The sequence below is a fragment of the Triturus cristatus genome, chromosome 12, assembly GCF_964204655.1.
Source record: "Triturus cristatus chromosome 12, aTriCri1.1, whole genome shotgun sequence".
Taxonomy (NCBI): Eukaryota; Metazoa; Chordata; class Amphibia; order Caudata; family Salamandridae; genus Triturus; species Triturus cristatus.
In genome coordinates, this window is record NC_140595.1 from 541240872 (window position 1) to 541261030 (window position 20159).

The 20159-nt window shown below is 43.9% G+C and overlaps 1 protein-coding gene across 2 annotated transcripts in view; it reads right to left on the minus strand.

The window, feature by feature from the left end:
* The window catches only part of DUS2 (dihydrouridine synthase 2), a 571780-nt gene that overhangs the window by 512980 nt on the left and 38641 nt on the right, over nucleotides 1-20159 (minus strand). For both annotated transcript variants that reach the window (XM_085639553.1, XM_085639554.1), the window contains exon 2: nucleotides 19576-19711. In XM_085639553.1, coding sequence (XP_085495679.1) covers nucleotides 19576-19711 — 136 coding nt within the window. The remainder of the gene's footprint in view (nucleotides 1-19575; nucleotides 19712-20159) is intronic.

Below are 20159 nucleotides of genomic sequence, written 5' to 3' on the forward strand. Positions count from 1 at the left end.
ACGACCCCACCCCGCCCAGTTTGTTGCAGTACCACATGGCACTTGCACTAGTTTCGCCATGATGGCAGGAAGGAAGGTTTCCAATGGCAAGCAAATCGCTCAGAGCTACATTTTGTTGATGTGGAGTCCGGATTCCACTAGAGACCAGAATCCTCTGATCTCCACTTCTCCCAGATGGCTGCCCCATACCAGAAGTGATGTATCTGTCACCACTGTGAGATCTGGTTGGGGAAGGGAAGGGAGAGAGATCTGCCAGTGATCCAATCGTGGTTTGCCAGCCGCCACTGCAATTCCTCTGATGTTCTGGACCATGTCGGAGAGATTACCCTCATGCTCCGCCCACTGGAATGTCTGGTCCCACTGCAGAGCCTGCATATGCTATCTAGCATGAGTCACTAACACGATGCAGGAAGCCATGATGCCCAGCAGCCTCAGAGTTATTATCACCGAAATTCAGGATAGAGACTAAAACATCAGTAGCATAACCTGAATATCCTGGACTTGCCACTTGGGAGGATAAGCTCGAAACTGCACTGTGTCCAGAACAGCTCCGATGAAAGGGAGCATCTGAAAGGGAGTCAAGTATGACTTTGGAATATTGATAGTGAGCACCAGCGAATGCATTAGGTCTACCGAAGTCTGGAGGAGGGAGACGATGGCCTGGGGTGAGCCTTCCTTCAACAACCAGCTGTCGAGCTAGGAGAAGATAGATGCCCCTAATCTGGCAGATGAGCTGCAACCACTGCCATCACCTTGGTGAACACCCGAGTGTCACTAGTAAGGCCGAAGGGGAGTACTGTGAACTGAAAATGCTCGTGGTCTACTGTAAACTGCAGGTAGAGCCGATGAGCAGGCAGGACAGAAGTGTGAAAATAGGGTTCCTGCAAGTCCAACGCTACCATTCAAAGTCTCCCGAGTCCAGGGCCGACAAGACCTGAGCTAAAGTGAGCATCTTGAGCTTTGCTTTTTTGAGAAAGTAGTTGATGGCTTGTAGATCTAGAGTAGGATGAAGGCCCTTGTCCTTTTTCGGGACCAGAAAGTAGCGGGAATAACAACCATACAATACTTCAGGCACCAAAACCCTCTATGGCTCCCTTGGCCTAGAGAGCCATAACTGCCTCCTGAACCAAAATAAGATGATCCTCCGTCAGCCGGTAGTAAGATGGAGGCATGGAGGTTGGTGGGGCGCGGGGGTAGATTCGAAGGAGCGGGAGTAGCTCTTTCGGACTATATGAAGGACCCACCTGTCTGATGTGATGGTCAGCCAGTGGTGGAGGGGATGGCTGATCCTGCCACCAACTGGCTGCCTATGATCGAGAATGGCAAGATTAGGAGTGCTTGTAGGCTGAGGCTGCAGGGTGGTGGTGGATTGACCCGACCTCTGGCCGCCTGACCCACAGGGTCAGAACGAGCCGCACCCTCAGCCGCACAAAGGTTGTGGCACTTTAGGCTCTTGTGGCTGGGAGAGGGCTGGTGTGGCTGAAAGCTCCTTCCATAGCCACAAATGAGGCGAAAGGCAGACTGTGGACGTGTCGCCACTGAGAGGCCAAAGGATTTGGCCTTAGCCCACGAGTACGTAAAGCACTCCAGCGCCATGTCTGCCTTGTCTCTTAACTGACTGGTGCCATCAAAGGGCATGTCCATGAGAGAGGCTTGGACATCGCCCAAAAAGCCAGAAGTTCTCAACCAGGCCTGGTCTCGAACAGCAACTGTCGATGAAATCACTCTGCCCAGTGAGACGGTCATGTCGAGACTACAATGGATGGCGAACTTTGCTGCATCTTCCCCGTCTGACACTGCTTGGGAAAGTATGGCACGGGCCTCTTTCCGACTTGTGGCAGCACTTGAGCAACCATATCCCACAGGGAGGGGGAGTAACGGCCCAATAAGCATGCAGTGTTCCCCAACCGCAATGCAAAGCTTGTGGAAGAAAAAAATGGTCTTACCCCAACCATCCAGCCTCTTGGATTCCCTGCCTGGGGAGCAGAAGTGAACGCACCATGGGAGGTAGAGGCTTGAACCACCAAGTTCTATGGGCTAGGGTGGGTCGTGTGGAAACTTGGGTCACCCAGAGCAGGGTGGTGGTGGCAGGCAACTGTCCTATTCATATGAGCCCCTGTGCTGGATTTGGACCAAGTTCCCAGTAGTACATTTGTAAGGGCCTCATTAAAAGTCAGCAAGGGTTCCAAAGAAGTGACAGCGGGACCTCCATCAAGATATTAGCCACGGAAAGGAGCTGAAGGTCCAGGGCCTCAGCCGCCCTTCATACCACAGTAACAAATGATGCTCCCTCCTCCGTAGCCAAGGTAGGAGGAGAAAGCATGCCAGAATCTGGAGAGGTGTCCAGTCCACTGGTATCACCTAATTTCTCATACCAGTCCATTTCCTGATAAGGTTGGTATTCTAAAGGGTCCAGCAACCCCCTCCCAATCTTCTCCCACTCCTAGCCCTTCAGAAAAGGGCCCAGGGAATGACCTTGGACCTGGAGTTTCAATCGGCACCAGGATCAGCGCCGGTCAACGCAGTACCGACCTGTCCTGAATCAGAATGGGACTGCAGCCACCAGGGAGCACCAGTGGCGCCCGCAGCAATGGTGTCGAGCCCGGCGCTGGGGAAGGTCGCGAAGCCATGATCGTATCCATTCCCAGATACATAGGGTGCATCGAGCCGGAGCCGCCAGAATGGAATCCAATGGTGCCCCTCCGACCCCACAGGGAAATCTCGGAGCGCCTCATAGTGCACTCAGAGTTGGGCGGGGGTCGATCTGGCTCCCTGAAAATCGGGGAGGTGCGGAGCCAACCCAGGCGCAGGTTCTTAAGAACGAGGCCAAGACTCCTCTGTCAGGTTGGCTGACGGATGGGGAGAAGTCAAAGCATGCTTCAATTTCTTGTGCTTCTTGCACCTCTTACCTGAGTGTCCTAATGATTTGGAGTGGGATGAAGGGAACTTGGGAATCTTGGAATGGCGCCCGGGCATTCCTCTCAACCAGGACCATAAATGAGATCTCCCAAGAGTTATGTCACATGGGTCCAACTGGTGGGCCACTAGTAGCTTTAAGAACTGCTCCCTCAAAGTCTTCAGAGCGATTACCCAACAGTCAGAGCACAACTTCAAGTCGTGGTCATGCTCCAGGCACCACAGGCAAACCAGGAGCGGGTCCGACATGGTGCGTTGACAGGCGCGGCACTGTTTCAACCAAGAAGTCTTCCTAGGCATTATGGAAAAAAAGATACACCTCAAAAAGGTGTCGACAAAAGTCTATTAAAGCCTGTCAAAAAGTGACAAAGTAGCTCTCTTCACGGATGTGCCTATATATAGGTGACGCGGACGTCACTACGAGACAGACGAAGCCGAAGACGTCACCCGGAGCCGAGTGATGCCACCTACCGGTATGCAGGTTTTTTTCTAAGAAAAATCTTCCAGATCCAGTCGGATGCCTGGGAAATTCAAAGGTAAGGAATCTGCAGCTAGATGTCACTATCAGATGATAAACAAAAAAAAAACTCGCAAAGCTACAAGTGAATGTGAAGGTTGGCAAGTCTGAATCGAAGTATAGCAGTATAAATAATTGGTACACGGAAGTGGTCATTGAAGCGGCAAATTGCTTGACGATAAAATGTAAGAAGGCTGAAAGATGCAAATGATTTATAATAGCAGATTGTACTCTTCAACACCACACTCAATATCTGTGCCTAATCCGCTCTTCAAACCCACTGAAAGGCTTAACTTAGAGGCAATATTTAAAGCATTTATGCAGCACACAGACCGTAATAAAGTGAAAACCCAACACAAAATAATCCCACACCAATTTAGAAGAATAGAGAAATAAATAATAAATAAAATGACGTCAAAAAGAATGAAACCCAATCACTAGAACTGGAGTTATGCATTTCAAATGTTTTTTGTGATTATCTAGCGGCCACAAGATCAAAGAGCCAATCACGTGTATCCATGTGTATCTGGTTGTGTAAGATTGGGAAATGTCAAAAATTGAAGCTGACCATGATGGAGTGCACGTCGGATACACATGGTGGTAGAGTTCAGCGGAGCAAGGAGTTGTCCGAGGAGTTGTTGTCGCTGATTAGGACTGGACGAGGTCTCAGTGAAGCAGATGACAATGGCGTTAAAACGCTCCGAACAGGAGTAGCTGGATTTTCAAGCCCAGGAGCCTGGCGCCATCGATGGGGAGCCTGCCGCCATCGAGTCCAGCTAAGATATTACCTTCTGACTTCGACAACTTCTTTAAAGTTAAAACCTCCAGTGGGATGAAGCTAAAAGCTGTAGCCAAAGATTGCTCAACGAGGCCGGATACCGTTTATTGGGAGCTACAGCAAAGTCAGGCCAACCGGTGATGCACCTTGGGTAGATTGGCAGGCAGGGAAGTCCTGGTCTTCTGTTGGTTCTTCAGGCACTTTTTGGTGAAATCTTTTCTAAGGCCCAACTTTTAAGTTTGAGCAGCAGCAGCTCCTTTAAAACCACTTTCAAGGCTCCATGCCAGGAGGCACCACTTGGGGGAGGTTAGGACTAACTACAGCAGAGGTCAGGTACAGGGTTTTAATGTCTCTGCAACTTGTTATGTCTCTGTGGCTCACACAGGAGGCCAGTCAACTAGGCCTTGAGTCACTTGGGTAGTCCTGGGTTCAAACACCAAGGTCGGCCTCAAGTAGCAGGGCAGTCCTCTGGGGGTCCAAACTGTCCTTCTGGAGTTTTCCACAGGTCCAGGAGTGCACTGAAGAGTTGTTGAGAGTTCAGTGTGTATACCTGGTGCATGTCTCAGTAGTGGGGGAAGCTTCTAGGCTACCTTCACATCTGGTTCTGGAAAGTTCTTCCTTCCACTGCCAAGGCTCCAATATTTCTGCTGTGACAAACTACTAGTGTCAGGTTCCTTTATGCATGTGCTGGAGGGACCCCAGTGAAGTGTAAATGGGGCAGAGAAAGCTCTGTCCCCCAGCCATCCTGGCAGGAAGGCCCATCCTGCAACACCTAGTCCCCTTTAGCACATTGTCTGGGAGGGATACACAAACCCAAAAAGCAGAGCAATTCACAGTCATGTGACCCAGAACTCTAGCATTAGGCACCAAAGGGTTGGGACAAAACATTTGGGGGAAGACCCACCAAGGATGTCAGGTGTAACACCCGCACTCGATATGCTTGCCCAGAGTTGCACTTCAACCTCGCACTCAATATCCGTGCCTAATGAAAGATCCACTGTTGGGAAATTAAACATTAAGGGAACAACGAAGGGATGGTTTGATCAACCAATCTCTGAAGAGTCAGGTGAGACACCCACAAAGGAGGAAAAAGAGAAGCAGAGGATGTATATGTTGGAGAAAACAGGTGGTAAGGTTAAGATCAGTAGAAAAAGAGGAGGTACTCTAGCGTGACGGTTCGACTGGCAGGTCAGGATACCTCCATTGTCAATATCTATGCCCCTAATGTAGACCAATCCAAAAAGAACAATTGATGTACAGAATGCAGAACAATGTCCTACTTTCAACCAGGTACAGACATCTGAGCCTAAATCCATTGTTTTTTTGCTCCCCATGCAATTCCAGTTTGAACCCAGCCATAAGCAGGGTCAAGACTGGTTTGCTTACGGCTGGGTCTGAACTGGAATGGCATGGGGCAAACAAAACGATGGATTTAGGCCCAGGTGTCTGTACTGGGGTGAATGTTTGACATTGTACAGCATTCAGTCCATCAGTTGTTCTTTTTGCATTTCCTAAAGTGGACCAGACTGCATTCTTTGATGCTTTGTCCCGTACACTAGCTCCTCTAATGACTCAGACCCTAGTCATCAGAGGCGACTTTCATTGTGCAGCTGATGTAGACTGAGATAGATCACATCCCCCTCTCTGAAATGTTTCAACTGGCAACACCACTAGAGGCTGATAGATGGGTGGCACCATCACCATCCACATGAGCGAGAATACTCCTAACACTCTGCAGTACACACGCTGCACGTTCGCATGGATACTTTCTTGTGCTTGCTCGAAGTACTAGGTGCAATATCAGGCGTGGAGTACCTGTTTAGAACCATTTCCATTTATAACTCCCTTCTTCTATCCCTGCAATGGAGTGGTACACGTACTTGTATCCCAAGCTGAAGCCTCAAGGCTGCCTGTTTGGAAGACCCGGTGTAAAGGGAAACCATTCGGGAGGTGATCCAACATTATTTATGTACAAAATAAAGGCTTGGCGTCATCGGTGATCGAGGAATGGGAGGCCTTCAAGGTCATTATCCGGGGTCAGTGTACACCGAAATTTGATGGAGTCTGCCGGCCCCTGCTGTCGGAGATTACTACACATGAGCTATCACTCTGAGAGTTGGAGCGACTACAGCCTGAGCACCCGGACCTCCAGCAGGCCTTCTGATAGGCCAAGGAAAAGGAGGTGGAACACATTGGCGGTAACATGGGAGGAGCCACAAGTTCTCCATTGGGCAAATCTTACCCACCAAAAACGTAAAACTCACTTACCGCTTACAATGCATGAATGTTCTCTACAGGAGAGAGCGATCTACTCTACATGCTATGGAGCTGTGTTCACCAGACCTCTTATTGGTCCGAGGTACTATGCTTACTCAATCAGATAGTTGGTCTACTCAGGCCCCATAACCGGGCTCAGAGCATGGAACAGAGTGGGAGGGGGTGGGTACTGCACAGTTCAGGGAGGGAAAGGGAGAGGGTTCTGAGTATTCTTCATGGCCAAGAGCCTTCCACCAATTGCAAAGACCTGGCTAGCAAAGAGTATGCAACTAGTGCAGAGAAATGTTGGTCTTATTCGGGAACTGTACTGTACTCCTGGTGATGTAATGAAGAGTGGAGAAGCCCCCCCCCTGAAGTACGATACGATGTACCCCCTGTTTGTATACTGAATGTGGATTGCCAATGTTTCAATAAAATCTGTTTGCAAAAAAATACAAATTGAGAACAAATGACATCTGCAATATCCCTTGGAGATCTAATCAAATTCTGGAAACTAGTTCAATTCAGTATGGGTAGGAAGGAAAACAAAGTAAATTGTATAGTCTCCGAAAAGGCATATGAAAATTACTGAGAAAAACGGACCATAAAGGTTATAATGGGCCTGTTCCAGTAGGATGGGACTATGATGGAAAAAGTTGATGACATTAACAGGGATGGTTCCGGACAGCTAGAAATAAAGCCAATATGTAAGAAGAATAACTCCTCTGACCCGAAGAATTGTAGACTACGAAGCCCTATGGATGTAGGAGCGAAGGTGTAGGCTAATTTTATACTCCATAGGTTAAAGCAGGGTTCTCCAAAGTCGACCCTGGAGGGCCGTATCCAATCCAGATTTTTAAGATAACTAAATGTATCTAAATGGGATATGCTAAAAATCTGGCATCGATCCGGCCCTCCAGGACCGACTTTGGAGAACTCTAGGTTAAAGAAATGGGTTGATTAAAAGGATTTAATTTTAATCGAACAAGGTGGTTTTAAGGAAGGTCACTTAACAGTTGACTACTGTTTTAGTTTATTGTCAATAGCTTAGTAGTTGACCAAGATCAAGGGCAACTTGTTTTTTCATTTTCCAAGAGGGATTTGACCTGGTTAATCAGGAGATGCTCTGGGATGATTTAAAAGAGCTGGAAATTTGGGATATTGAAAGAAATCCCAAGGGAGAACTAGGCAAGAGTAGAATTGAACCATAAACGTGCTTTAATAGATAATATTCCAATTAGAAACGGGTAATGACAGGGATATTTGTTGGCACTTTATTTAATGGACTTGCCATCAGTCTTGTTGAGTACAGCTTCTTTTTCTCTAAAGATGAGAGGCTGTGATGTGTTGTCTACTTTACGATAATAATTTGGTGAATATGGACAATGTGCAAATAGGACTGCAAAGGAAATTGGAAGCTTTACCTACATACAGCGAATCAAAAAGTCTAATTATAAATATAGATCAAATTAAAATTATGGTATTTGAGCCCAGGAAGAAATACTTTTAGTGGTATGTAGGTAAAATAATGGTTTTTATAAATATTTAGCCATGAAGTTTTAAGTAACTTTAAGTTGGAAAACGCATTTGGATATTTTGAAATCCCATGCATTATCTACTATTGGTGGGCTATGTAAATTCAGGAAAGATTCTGATGGTCTTGATTTAGTCCTAGTACTGACAGCATTTAAAGCAATAGTACAAACCAAATTGCTGTACAAAACAAGTTTCATATATGAGCAATACACGGGATTGGGATGGAATTGAGGGTCAATATCTGAAATCTGTGTTGGGTTTGCCTAAATCATCAATGGTACAGGCAGCAAGTATAAGACAAGTCTAACATCTTGGCATTTACTATCCATGAGACAAACCCAACGGTTTTGCAAGAGACAGCGGTTAGCCCCAGCGGTTTCTGGCTGGCTGAGCCACATCAACGCCAGGCAGAATCCACTGTCGTAGATAGGATGGGTATGTTACACTTTCAATAACCTGTGCTCACCATTAGGTAGCTTAGCACAGAGTAGTCAGGCTGACCTTCAGGGTCAAGGTGTGAAGAATTGGCACAACCCCCGCCCTTGCAACACACCGTGTATGCCTCAAAAAGACTCTACAACGTATGTATAAAACATTGGTGTTTAGATTACACACACTTAAAATCAAAACAACATACACACTGGATATTTACATGACAGTTATATGCAACTGTTGAACTCTTCCATTAGCAGCAGAATGGCATGAATATATATATACACTAGTCATAGATATTCACTTACCCAGTTATACCCTCAGCCTCATAAGCAAAACTATGTGCGTACTTCCCTGAGGGGCTCACGATCCAAGCAATCAATCCCATATCAAAAGCGACAAACATATATGCAGGCTGTTCACAGGTATTCCACTTTTCCGCTAACACATTAGCATAAAACGCAACATTTCCAATATGGCAAACACGTACAGTTGTAATGGTCAAGTAATCATAGGTTTTGACTGAGCCTCATGACCAAGCTCCATAGCCACTCAAACTACACCAGGTAACGATACACGTTGCATCCGGTGGTGACACTTTGATTAGATTGCGGAAGGAAACAGTTACATGTTCTCCATCTAGATTAGATCTTCCAGCACTCAGCAACACCTTCACAAGTGCGGGATCACTATCCCACCCACCCCCATAGACAACAGATCATGATACAGGACATGGCAAACTCCCCCCCCCCCCCATCCCCAACACCCCTTGGACATAACGCGTTGTAAGTTCTGGTCCCTCTGACTCAGCAAACTTCTCCACCACTGTGGAGCAGATTAATCTATAACCTGCTGGTGCAGGGCTCACCACTTCGCCACAGGTTATTTATCAAATAAGGAGGAATCAACAGTGGAGCGAAGTACAAACCATAGGTAATTTATTAAGAATTCAGAATGGGTCTCCATCCAACGAACACCATGGAGTTACTCAAGGAAAGGAGCACACTTGAACAATGGCTACATGGGTTTTTATAGGGAATATCACAAACAAGGAACGCCCAGAGGTAAATAGAACTTTGGAAAGAACACACAAATGAGCTAAGGAAAGAATCTGACAGCTTCGGCGTCTTGTGCAATTTCTACGTTTTAAGGCTGAACAACAAAATGTGCTATTCTGAGTAGATTTTACTTAAGGATTAACTATTGCCTGAAAACCTTCGCGCAAGCTGACTCTGCATGTTTACGCGCCTACAATGTCGCAACTTTAGCTTTGTGACCTAATGTTTATGCAGGTGGTGTCAGGGACAGAGTCAGGCTGAAAACAGATCAAAGGGGAGTATGGATGAGGCATAGCTGAATCAGAAAACGAGCGATTAAGATTTTAAGGTTTGACAGTCTTTCCTTTTCAGCTGTGCTGAATCCATAAGGAAGGTACATGTATTAACTTGTATATCAATTTTCATTATTTCATCAATTTCAAGTTGTACCATCATTTCTCTACTTACTTCATGAACATTAATTGGGGAAGGCTTGATACTGTTACAGGTAGCTATATAAGCTGTACATGTCACAGGGGCATGCTGAATGCAGCAACAGCAAGTGAGAAAGATGGCTCCTATAATCACTATTGCCTTTAATTATGTCCAGCCCCAAGCAGAAACAATACCTCAAAACCATTCTGACCAAATCCATGTTCCTTTTTCCTGGTGTAATTCTGCAGTTATTTGATGAACCTTTTGTGTGGCTCAATTAACATTAAGGGTGTTCTATGTATTTGACAGTGTGAAGTGATAATGTTCAGATGAGGTAGAAGTAGGGGGCACTAGGCTATGCACAGGGTAATATGTTTTAAGCCTCAAAAATAGACACCCCAAAAAATCCCAATACTAACAATAGAAAACATGCAAATATCCCTATTTTTCTCTTTCTAATCCAAAACTGTCAGCTTTTAGCGGGGGCAAGTACTTCTATTCCTCCTAATAGGTCAAAAACACCTTCCCAAAGGGCCTTAATGGCAGATCGACAACTCTACCTATTCCAACCTAATCTATATACAAAATACCTATTTCAGAAGAACACCTATCACTATTCCCTATACTGATCTTTTTTATCCGACCTCTATGTTTCTTAACCTTCCTTCCTCTTACTGTAGAGTTTGTTGTTTGATTGCCAAGGTAACAAAACGTAGCGTAACGATCAGCCAGAAACATAGCAATGTTTTCTCAGTTCTCCCAAAATTTCCTCACTACACTATCAGAGAGCATTAAGTCCCAAGTGTCTTTTGCTTCAAAGCCTCACTGGCAAGCTCATTTACTGGTCCGGACGTTGGCGGTCTTGACCACCGGCATGGGTTGCTACCTCTCCAGAGATAGTTTCTTCAAAGTCTATAGTTCTTTTGGCCCTTGGCCACACTTATTATCAAGGCTGAACAATGTCAGGATGCTCAAACAGAATCTGTTCATCTTGGTCAGGCATGATGGCAGCAAGTTATTATTCCAATGACACCACTTCACCATGTTTTAAAAAGTCACCATCTCCAAAAGGCACTTGCTGAGAGATCTGATCCTATTTAAAAATCAGATATTCCTCTTGTTATCCACTGATCATATGGCATGGATCCAGTGTCTGTGCCCTGTGCACTTAACAGCAGTCTGGGTGGTGAAGAGAACATGCACTGGCCTCTGAAACTGTTAGGTAAAGACACCGTCTCTAGGCCTCAGCTTGTGACCTAGACCTTTAAGACTGGGAGAAAGACTGGCCTTCACCTGTGAATGGATCAAATGCAGATCTTTAGTCAACACAGTAATCAACAAGAATGGTAAATTCAATGTCAGATTGTCCTTGATCTTGGTACACCCTATACATTTTCTGGCCTCCCCATAACCACCTCAACTGGTTGCAAGATCCTTCAAATGGCAGATCTGGGGGTGCAAAATATCCTGTTGAAACGGGGTACCTTTTCCTGTGCTGTAAGTATGGCACTCCATGCACTTCTTGACATAGAACTCTGCCACCCTGGGAATCAGATTATTGAACCATACATGATCTGATGTGGCCACTATTCCTTGAGCACTGATATAGGCTGAACTGTGGCCCATGGTAACAATAACATTCACATAATAATTTGGAAGCATTCATCTTTGCTTTCCTGACATATCTATCCAACATCCTGTTGCATCTTGGCACCCATATTTTTTACACTGTTCCTTCTGTTCCTCCGTAGATTCTTCCTGTACTTCCCTAATGAAATCTAGAGTTTGATTAAACAGTCACTTCTGGTGTCCATCTAACTGTCCCTACAATATACATTAAACTAGACTCTAAAATAGGCTGATCGTTTAGCTGTTTCATTGGCAAAAGTATTTCCCTGTATTACCTCATCTATAATTTTCTTGTGGACAAAATATTTAACAATAGCAACTCTTTTTGGCAACATCAAGGTATCCAGTATCTTTACTATTCATTCCCCATACTGTATCTTATCACCATGCAAAATAAAATAAAACCTCTTTTTTTTTCTTTTCTTTTCAAAGTCATCCGAATGATGGGGCAACTCCAAAGGTATATATATATATATTGATATTTACAGTCAAATCTTTACTTAATTCACAAGCTGTCAGCTTCACAGATTGCTCTGACATTTGTTGTATTTTACATAACTCAACAACAGATTTCAAGGGAGTAACTATATAGGCCGCTGTACTAGAGCCATCAGGTAGTTTGTAACATGCACTATCCACGGACAGTTCCCCTGGTGGATCAGATATAGGGGTATCTGTCAGGTCTACCCGTCCCTTAGTCTCCTTCACAGTAATAAAATATGCAATCATGCTTCTCATCTTGTTGGGACTCCAAGAGGGGTAGTACAGTGGGTGGATTCAAAATGTTACAGCATTTCAGAGTCATGTTTTGGAGCAAAAAGTATCAACTCACACCCTGTTAATATCGCACTTGTCAGGTGCTGGGTCTGAATTATTTTTTTTTAGATATCCACTAAATGTGGTACCATAACTGTCTAATTGTGACCTTAAATATACATTTTAGATTGCTTTTTCGCAGTGGGGTCCAATGTGGAGGAGAAATATGCACATGACCTATTCCTTCTTACATGGGACCGTGCCAAGTTGCAACCATATTTTACATGCAAAAATTTGTAATAATCAAGTTTTACCTAAAGCAGGAGCATTACATAAAGCATTTCTAAATTGCAAAAAGACAGCTTCACACTGATTAGTCCCAAGAAAACGGCATGCATACGTGCTTTAATGTTAAGGCAAGCAGGGGGTTTGCAATTTATGAAAAAATTGGTAATAAACGCATAGATATTAGATGGAGTCAGTGGTTTCTGCAAGTTCTGTACCAATTATATCCTATGTTGGTGTATTGTCTCACCCCCCCCCCCTTTTGACAAGAGGAGACCTAAATAGGTAATCTTCTGTTGACAATACTGTTATTGAAAAAGAGATACTTTATGTCCTAAGGATACTAAGTGATGCAATAATTTCACTGTAACTTGTTTCAAACCTTCTGCTGTATTGCTGTGTCTCCAACGAGTAGCTTACCAGTGTACGGTCCAACCTGTATTTTAAAAAATAAAACTCAGGCATTCACAACTACATCTCTTTTGTATTTTCACAACTCAAACTGATGACTACAGAGAAAATAGGTAACATTTTGAAAATGTGTTTAAAGCTATCATTTCAGTTGGAGATATTTATTACTTATTTTTATACTTTGGTGCAAGGGGTATTGTCGATATGGTTTGCATGTACTACACATGTAGTTCTTCAGTTTAAATTGTCAAAGCCTTGCTTTTTTTTATTACTGCTGAAAACCCTGCCTAATGCACCAATGTGATCACTGTGGATACTCATGGATGGGGTGCTCATTTTATATTACTAGTAACTTTTGTCACAGAAAATATTGGAAAACCTTGTACTAACATTCAGTTGTTGTGAAATAGGGCTTTGAACTGGGATGCCAGAAAATCCCACAGGTGTATTATTTTACCTGAGAAACAACAAGATATTGAGGGACTACTATTTTGTTACTTTCCTCTCAAATAAATCCCAAATTGATAAACTTTTATCCTGTATTTCATCCCCTCTTTTAAGGACAGGAAGAATAGGGCTATTACATACATCAGAGGAAACTTCCTCAGAGCGAGTAAAAATCAGGGACGGCCTCTCCCCGTTTTTGTTTACAAGCAGTAAGGAGTGTCCAATCTATTTTCTTAGCTGGAACCATCGTTTAAGTACGTATGTTACAATGGCAGATCCAGAATGAGCTGACTAGGTTTCTGACCAAGTTTTCTATCTCTATCAGCTGTTATTATGGCAGCCCAATCTCCTCCCAAATCAACAGCATGATCCTGCTTTCGGGTAAGTCGCCACATATCTGGTGGCAGGATCATACCAAAAAATGTATATATCTCAATATCTGCAAAGGACATGATACAAGAATCAATGGCTGCCTGTAGTTCATCATAAAATCCCCTAGGATTTTTCCTTATGTCTGGTAAGGAGGTTTTTAAAGTAAGTACATCCATCCTATTCCAGGACGTATATAACCAATTGTATAAAAAATGGGCTCTAGCATTAGGACTATTTGGGTCATCATTATCCTCATTCCCTCTTCCAGGAATGAACTGTGGCGCAGCCTCCCTCATAGATCTTTATTCAAGGAGAGGAAGAGAGTTCATTAAATTATCCAATTATCATTGTAATACCATTATTAATTATATCTACAGGGAAGGCCCCTATCTGACACTGTCTATTAATTGCTCTAACATCATCTGGGCCATTTCGCCCTGTAGTCATCTCCCATTGAACCATAAGTTGATGAGAGAGCTTATTTATAAGACAAAGAAGCTCGCCTTCAGAAAAATTCTGAATCTGGTTTATCATGTCTTCTACTTCTATTTCTAAATCACTTAACCAATTTAATACCATCAATCTTATCGCATCCTGACAAAACTGAGGTATAGTAGAGCGAAGAACTCGAGGGGTTAGAACAGATGCAGAAAGTACAGAATCATTAGACATTTGAAGTGCAGTGGTCTGAGGTGGAGGCGCAGAGGCTTGGGGTGGGGGTGCAGTGGCTTGGGTTGGGGGTGCAGTGGCCTGAGTTGGAGAGGGTAAAGAGTGTACCGGTACTGGTTGAAAAATAAGGGGCTGAACAACCGCAGGCAAAGGAGGTGGAACCGGGGGTACAAGGGGAACAACATTCAATGGTGCAGGGGGAAGAGGTGTTAAAGGTACATATGGGGGTGGGGGTCGTTCTATCAACAACCCATCAATATCTGAATCCACATCTTCTTGGTGGACCTGAACTGCTACAGTTGGTCTAACTATATATTCCTTAGATATTAATAATCTATGCTCCCTATCTAAACATTACTTTTTCTCCTGAACTTCCTTATCATTTAATTCCTTATTCTTCTGATACTCTGTTTTCCTTTCCGGTTTCCTTTGTACCTTCTCTGCCTTGAGCTGCCGCTCCTTCACTTCTTTCCTCCACATACGCAAACTGTCAAACATAGCTGGCCTAAATTTCTTTAAAAACAATCGTTTCTCTAAATACTCGAGTTTGTGAGGGTCCATGGTTCCCTCTAATGGCCATTCTAACTGGGGATTCCCTTTTGTATATTTGTTCCACAATGCATTATATATGATGGAACAAATACCATATTTGATGTACATCTTAAAATTTGGCATACCTTGTGGTGGCGCCGGCTAACTTGCTTCCAAAATGCTCTGCTTATCGCAGCAGCAACAACAATACTTCCAAAGAGTGCTAATCACAGGCATGTTATATAAGATTTTTTTTAAACGTATAAACGGAGAGAAATAAAACATATTCTCACATTACCTGTAAGAAAAAATGTTAGCAAAAACAAATAGCAAGTTCCAAAACAGAGTCTAAGTTTCAAAATTCCAAACAGATTCCGAACGGACTACCAATTCCGAATGGATTACCAAACAAATACCAAGTCAAGACGAATATCAAGTCAAGCAAATACCAAACAAATCCTAACCAAATGAACAAATGAACCGGTTCAATACAGATTTACCTCATGCGCAGTCTTCGACTCCCACCTGTCGATCCTCCCTGATCCAAAAATGACCATCCGAAGGCCCCAGTCAAGGCTAGCAGCCACTGGGAAAATCAGAGTTGGAGAGCTGAAAAATCACTTTGGACCACGAGCAACACTAATCTCATCAGGTGGGGCGCTTCCTCAGCAAAGTTCGTCTTAACGACCTGATCTCCTACCCCGGTCCGACTGCAAGCGCTTGATGGGGCCCCACGTTTGGGCGTCAATTTGTGGAGCAGATTAATCTATAACCTGCTGGTGCAGGGATCCCCACTTCGCCACGGGTTCTTTATCAAATAAGGAGGAATCAACAGTGGAGCGAAGTACAAACCATAGGTAATTTATTAAGCATTCAGAATGAGTCCCCATCCAACGAGCACCATGGAGTTACTCAAGGAAAGGAGCACACTTGAACAATGGCTACATGGGTTTTCATAGGGAAGTCGGAGAGAGGCCACACAGGTTTGCGGTATGAGCTCTGTCAGCTACAAATGGTAGCTGTGACAGAATACCCCTACTCCTGACTCGTGGAGCCTGTCCCTTTAATCTTTGTTGATTGGAAATAAGAGGAATACCCCCTCTGCCAGTTAAGGCACCTTGCGTGCGCCGCACATAGACAGCTATACACATTCTGTTAGACCTGTTCTTTCACCTTCCACTTTCTTGGTCCTGATGAAAGCCAGTCCCAGTTTCCAGGCACTGGCTGAAACATGTTGACCCCACTGGATGGTGGCGGCCATTGATACCTCCTTAGCCATTCCCTGCCTCCTTTTAATGCTGCCCATGGCCCATTATTAAATAATTCTAATTGGTTTTTGGGACCAGAGGGACAGCTTTTAAATATACACGCACTACACCATCACTGCACACTCACCTTAACAATAAACCAGCTCCGCTGCAATTGCAGGCATCGCAGCACACTTGGGGTACATTCGGTACCCCTAGTGGGGGCCGATGATGAAGCATGCCACCAACTAGGTTGGTGGGTGAGGCCTTTCTTAAAAACCTAAATGGTTTCCCTTGACTAAAGAGACTATTATGTTTCTTCATATCTACATACACATATCCCCATACACCGTGGGGCTAGTTCCTTTTGATTTTCTACATTTTTATAGGGAAGATCACAAGCAAGGAACGCCCAGAGGTAAATAGAACTTTGGAAAGAACACACAAATGAGCTAAGGCAAGAATCTGACAGCCTCGGTGTCTTGTGCAATTTCTACGTTTTAAGGCTGAACAACAAAATGTGCTATTCTGAGTTGACTTTACTTAAGGATTAACTATTGCCTGAAAACCTTCGAGCAAGCTGACTCTGCATGTTTACGCAGCCTACAATGTCTCAACTTTAGCTTTGTGACCTAATGTTTATGCAGGTGGTGTCAGGGACAGAGTCAGGCTGAAAACAGGTCAAAGGTGAGTATGGATGAGGCATAGCTGAATCAGAAAACGAGAGATTCAGATTTTAAGGTTTCACACCACTCTGCAAACTCTTCACGGTAAGGCTACCCCAGGTGAGCCGCTGATCATTACGAGCACACTACCTGGCACAGTGTGATTACTGCACACATCGGCACGATCCTTGTCCCAACCATCGATCGTTTCCATCCGTTTCTGCTGTATCATGTGTTGGCAATTAGCTGCATGCCAGCAATATCTGGTCAAAATCCACCAAGTGGTATTCCACTTCCTGGAGCACTACAAGCCACAATCCACCACAAGCCTGCAGATAATCTAGTTGCAGTCCTTCCTGCCCCAATAGTTCCTCTTGTTGATGTCCCAGCGTTGAACAAGAGTAGTATGGTTCCAATCACACAAGTGCCTCTGACTACCGAGGGCAGAGCCCTAATAGTTATACCCACAATGGCCTTTGAAGATATCAGTTCAAAAGGCCACCTTTAAAAAGCATGGGCACTCTCTAAAATGTGTCCTGTCTGCCATCCTACAGCGGGAGGCTTGATCAATATTTTTAGTGGGGCCAAGACCCTGCCCCTTGGAATGAAGGTGCTAATTCCACCCCCTCTTATCTGTGCCCCTCAAAGTCAACAGTCTGTTGTTTTCCTTGAGCCCCAAGTTCATGGACGTCTTATCAGGAATGCACAGATGTAGCTGTCCCCCCCAGCAACCAGGTGTTGATTGGAGAGCGTCTGACAGGCATACAGAGCCACGAGCACAGATGCCCACATTCCCAAAGTGGTATGTCCACCTCATTAATGCCGAATCCACTCGCTCCACCAGAGAGAATTTGCCATTACTAACTCATCAATATCAAACACTATACTGCCACTCTTCTGCTTGTAGCAAATACAGCTCAGTAACCTTTCACAGATCCGTCATGTCAATCCAATGCGAGAAGCAGGTCCAGCTGTCCCGAACACACCATCCGGTGCCATTCACTATCTGTGCATGTAGCGTACCCGCGCACATCCGCTACCTCTTTCCAACACTGCCCCCTATCCCCAGGGAGTACTCCGATGTAGCAGGAGACATGCAGAAACTTGGCAAGTAGCTTTTTAAATGCCAAGGAGTAACTGTAAACAACACACAGGCCCTGCCATAGCATACCTATGGCACGTTTGAAGAGCTACCTCCATGGGTGGCACAACCAGTGCAGCATGCGAATGTAGGAGCAATTGAGTTACATGCCCTAGGTACATGTCTTGCCCCTAGGCAAGGGACTTACAGCTAACTCAAATCAGCCAATTATGTACACACTAATCATCAGTACGTATATGACAAGCACAGCGTTTTAGCACTGAATGACCGTGCCAAAAGCACTCAAAGTCCTAAAGCTAGCACATAGATCAACAGAAAACTGTGATGGACAAAAGCAAAAAAAGTCAAGGGGAAGCTCCCCAGAAAGGGACATTTCCAACAAGTGCTAATTTTGAGGAAAGATAAAATTGCCTCTTACTGTAAAACGGAACAATCGGTTAGCGATTTAAAATGGGTTGCGAGTTTGAGAGAGCCATTGGAAAAGATTAGACACCAACTCTCTCTCAACTCTCCCATTTCAAAATTGCCAATAAGGTTATCTAAATCAGAAATAAGATTAAGGACAGAGATGGCTTAAAATGAACATGGTTTTAATGAGTTATCATTGAAGTCTACAATATCCCTGTGGGATTCACAGTGTAGTGGTGGGTTTTCCATTATATCTCTCCCTTACCAATCCCGAAATGAGACATGTTATTTTAAAATGTTGAATTGGTATCAATCCTTTTTATGCTCGACCTGGGATAGCTAAGCATTTTAATCAAATAGGGGAGGGTTTTAAATGTGGAATAATCATGAAATGTTTTAATATTTTATTAGATTGTTTGTTTCTACTAGAGGAAAAGAGTAGGTAACTACTAGATTTGAGACAAGGATTTTTTTTATTTGCAATGTAGTCCTTAGATGTAACTTGTGCTGTGTGATGGTTTTTATCAGCTGTGAAATTGAATATATGTTTTAGGGTGATGGGCTGTATTAGAATATGTTGATTATTGCTTGAATTATGTTTAATGATCAATGGTGTTAATAAACTTCCATTTGACTTTGTTATTCTTCGTAGGATTAAAATGAAACGTTCTTGTGTTCTAGATGTACTTTCTTCTCCTACTGCTTTCCCTCATTCAACACACACATATATCAGCCTTTGAAAATAGTTCAGTATGCAACAGAGGTAGAGGTCTACCTTTCAGGCTCAAACCTTTAGTTTAAAGACAACCAGAAAGGTGTGAATAGGTCTCCAATACAATCAGTTCAGTTTAAACAGTTTATTTGGGGGCAAAAACAATGAACAATTACAGAACAGGGAAAATATTCACAATACATATTTACAGTAAACATGACAAATTTTCGTTTTAGAATTTCTGACACCTAATGCCCAAGTTAGCCACAACTTAATGGGAGACTTCAAAAGATTTCCCACACCACATCATGTAAAGTGCGTTAACATCAGCTACAAAAAGGTAGGTCTGTATTGACAAAAATACAAAACAATATAGCTTTATCACAAATACATATTTTGATCCTAGCACCTGATGAGGAGCAGTTTCAACATACCTCGCAGTAAACTATATCGGCTCCATAATCCAATGCCAAAATACGCATGGGTAGCATTCCAACACGGACCATCGGGGCAAGAATGTTCTTACTTCGGTAACAAAGTGATGTGCTGTTCATAATCATCACGTTTTTCCTGTAATCAGAAAGACAACAAGGTCAAAAAATACAAAATTTTACATGGAACATTAGATCGTTTACTGCGTTACATCAATAACTTCCTGTAAACTTAACATCAGCGAAAGAAAGAACTCTCATTCAATACTGTGAGCAGCTAATTTAGTGAGTTATTGTACCTACTGAAGCGATGACTGCATAACCTACAGGTCAAAGGCTGAAACCCATTTGGATAAAATAAGAATGGTATCCTTTCAAACCAAATGCAATGAGTCTGGTCACAGTACTGAATCAGCCCTTCTGTGTGTTACTGAACACCTGCGCTGTCAGCTAGATAAAGGTGGTGAGGCGGCACTGATCCTTTTAATCTTAGTGTCGCATTCCACTCTGCTGTCCAGACTAGAAGAAATGGGTGTGTGAGGCTCAGCCCTGGTGTGGCGGAGCTCTTTTTTATATGGCCAAATCTT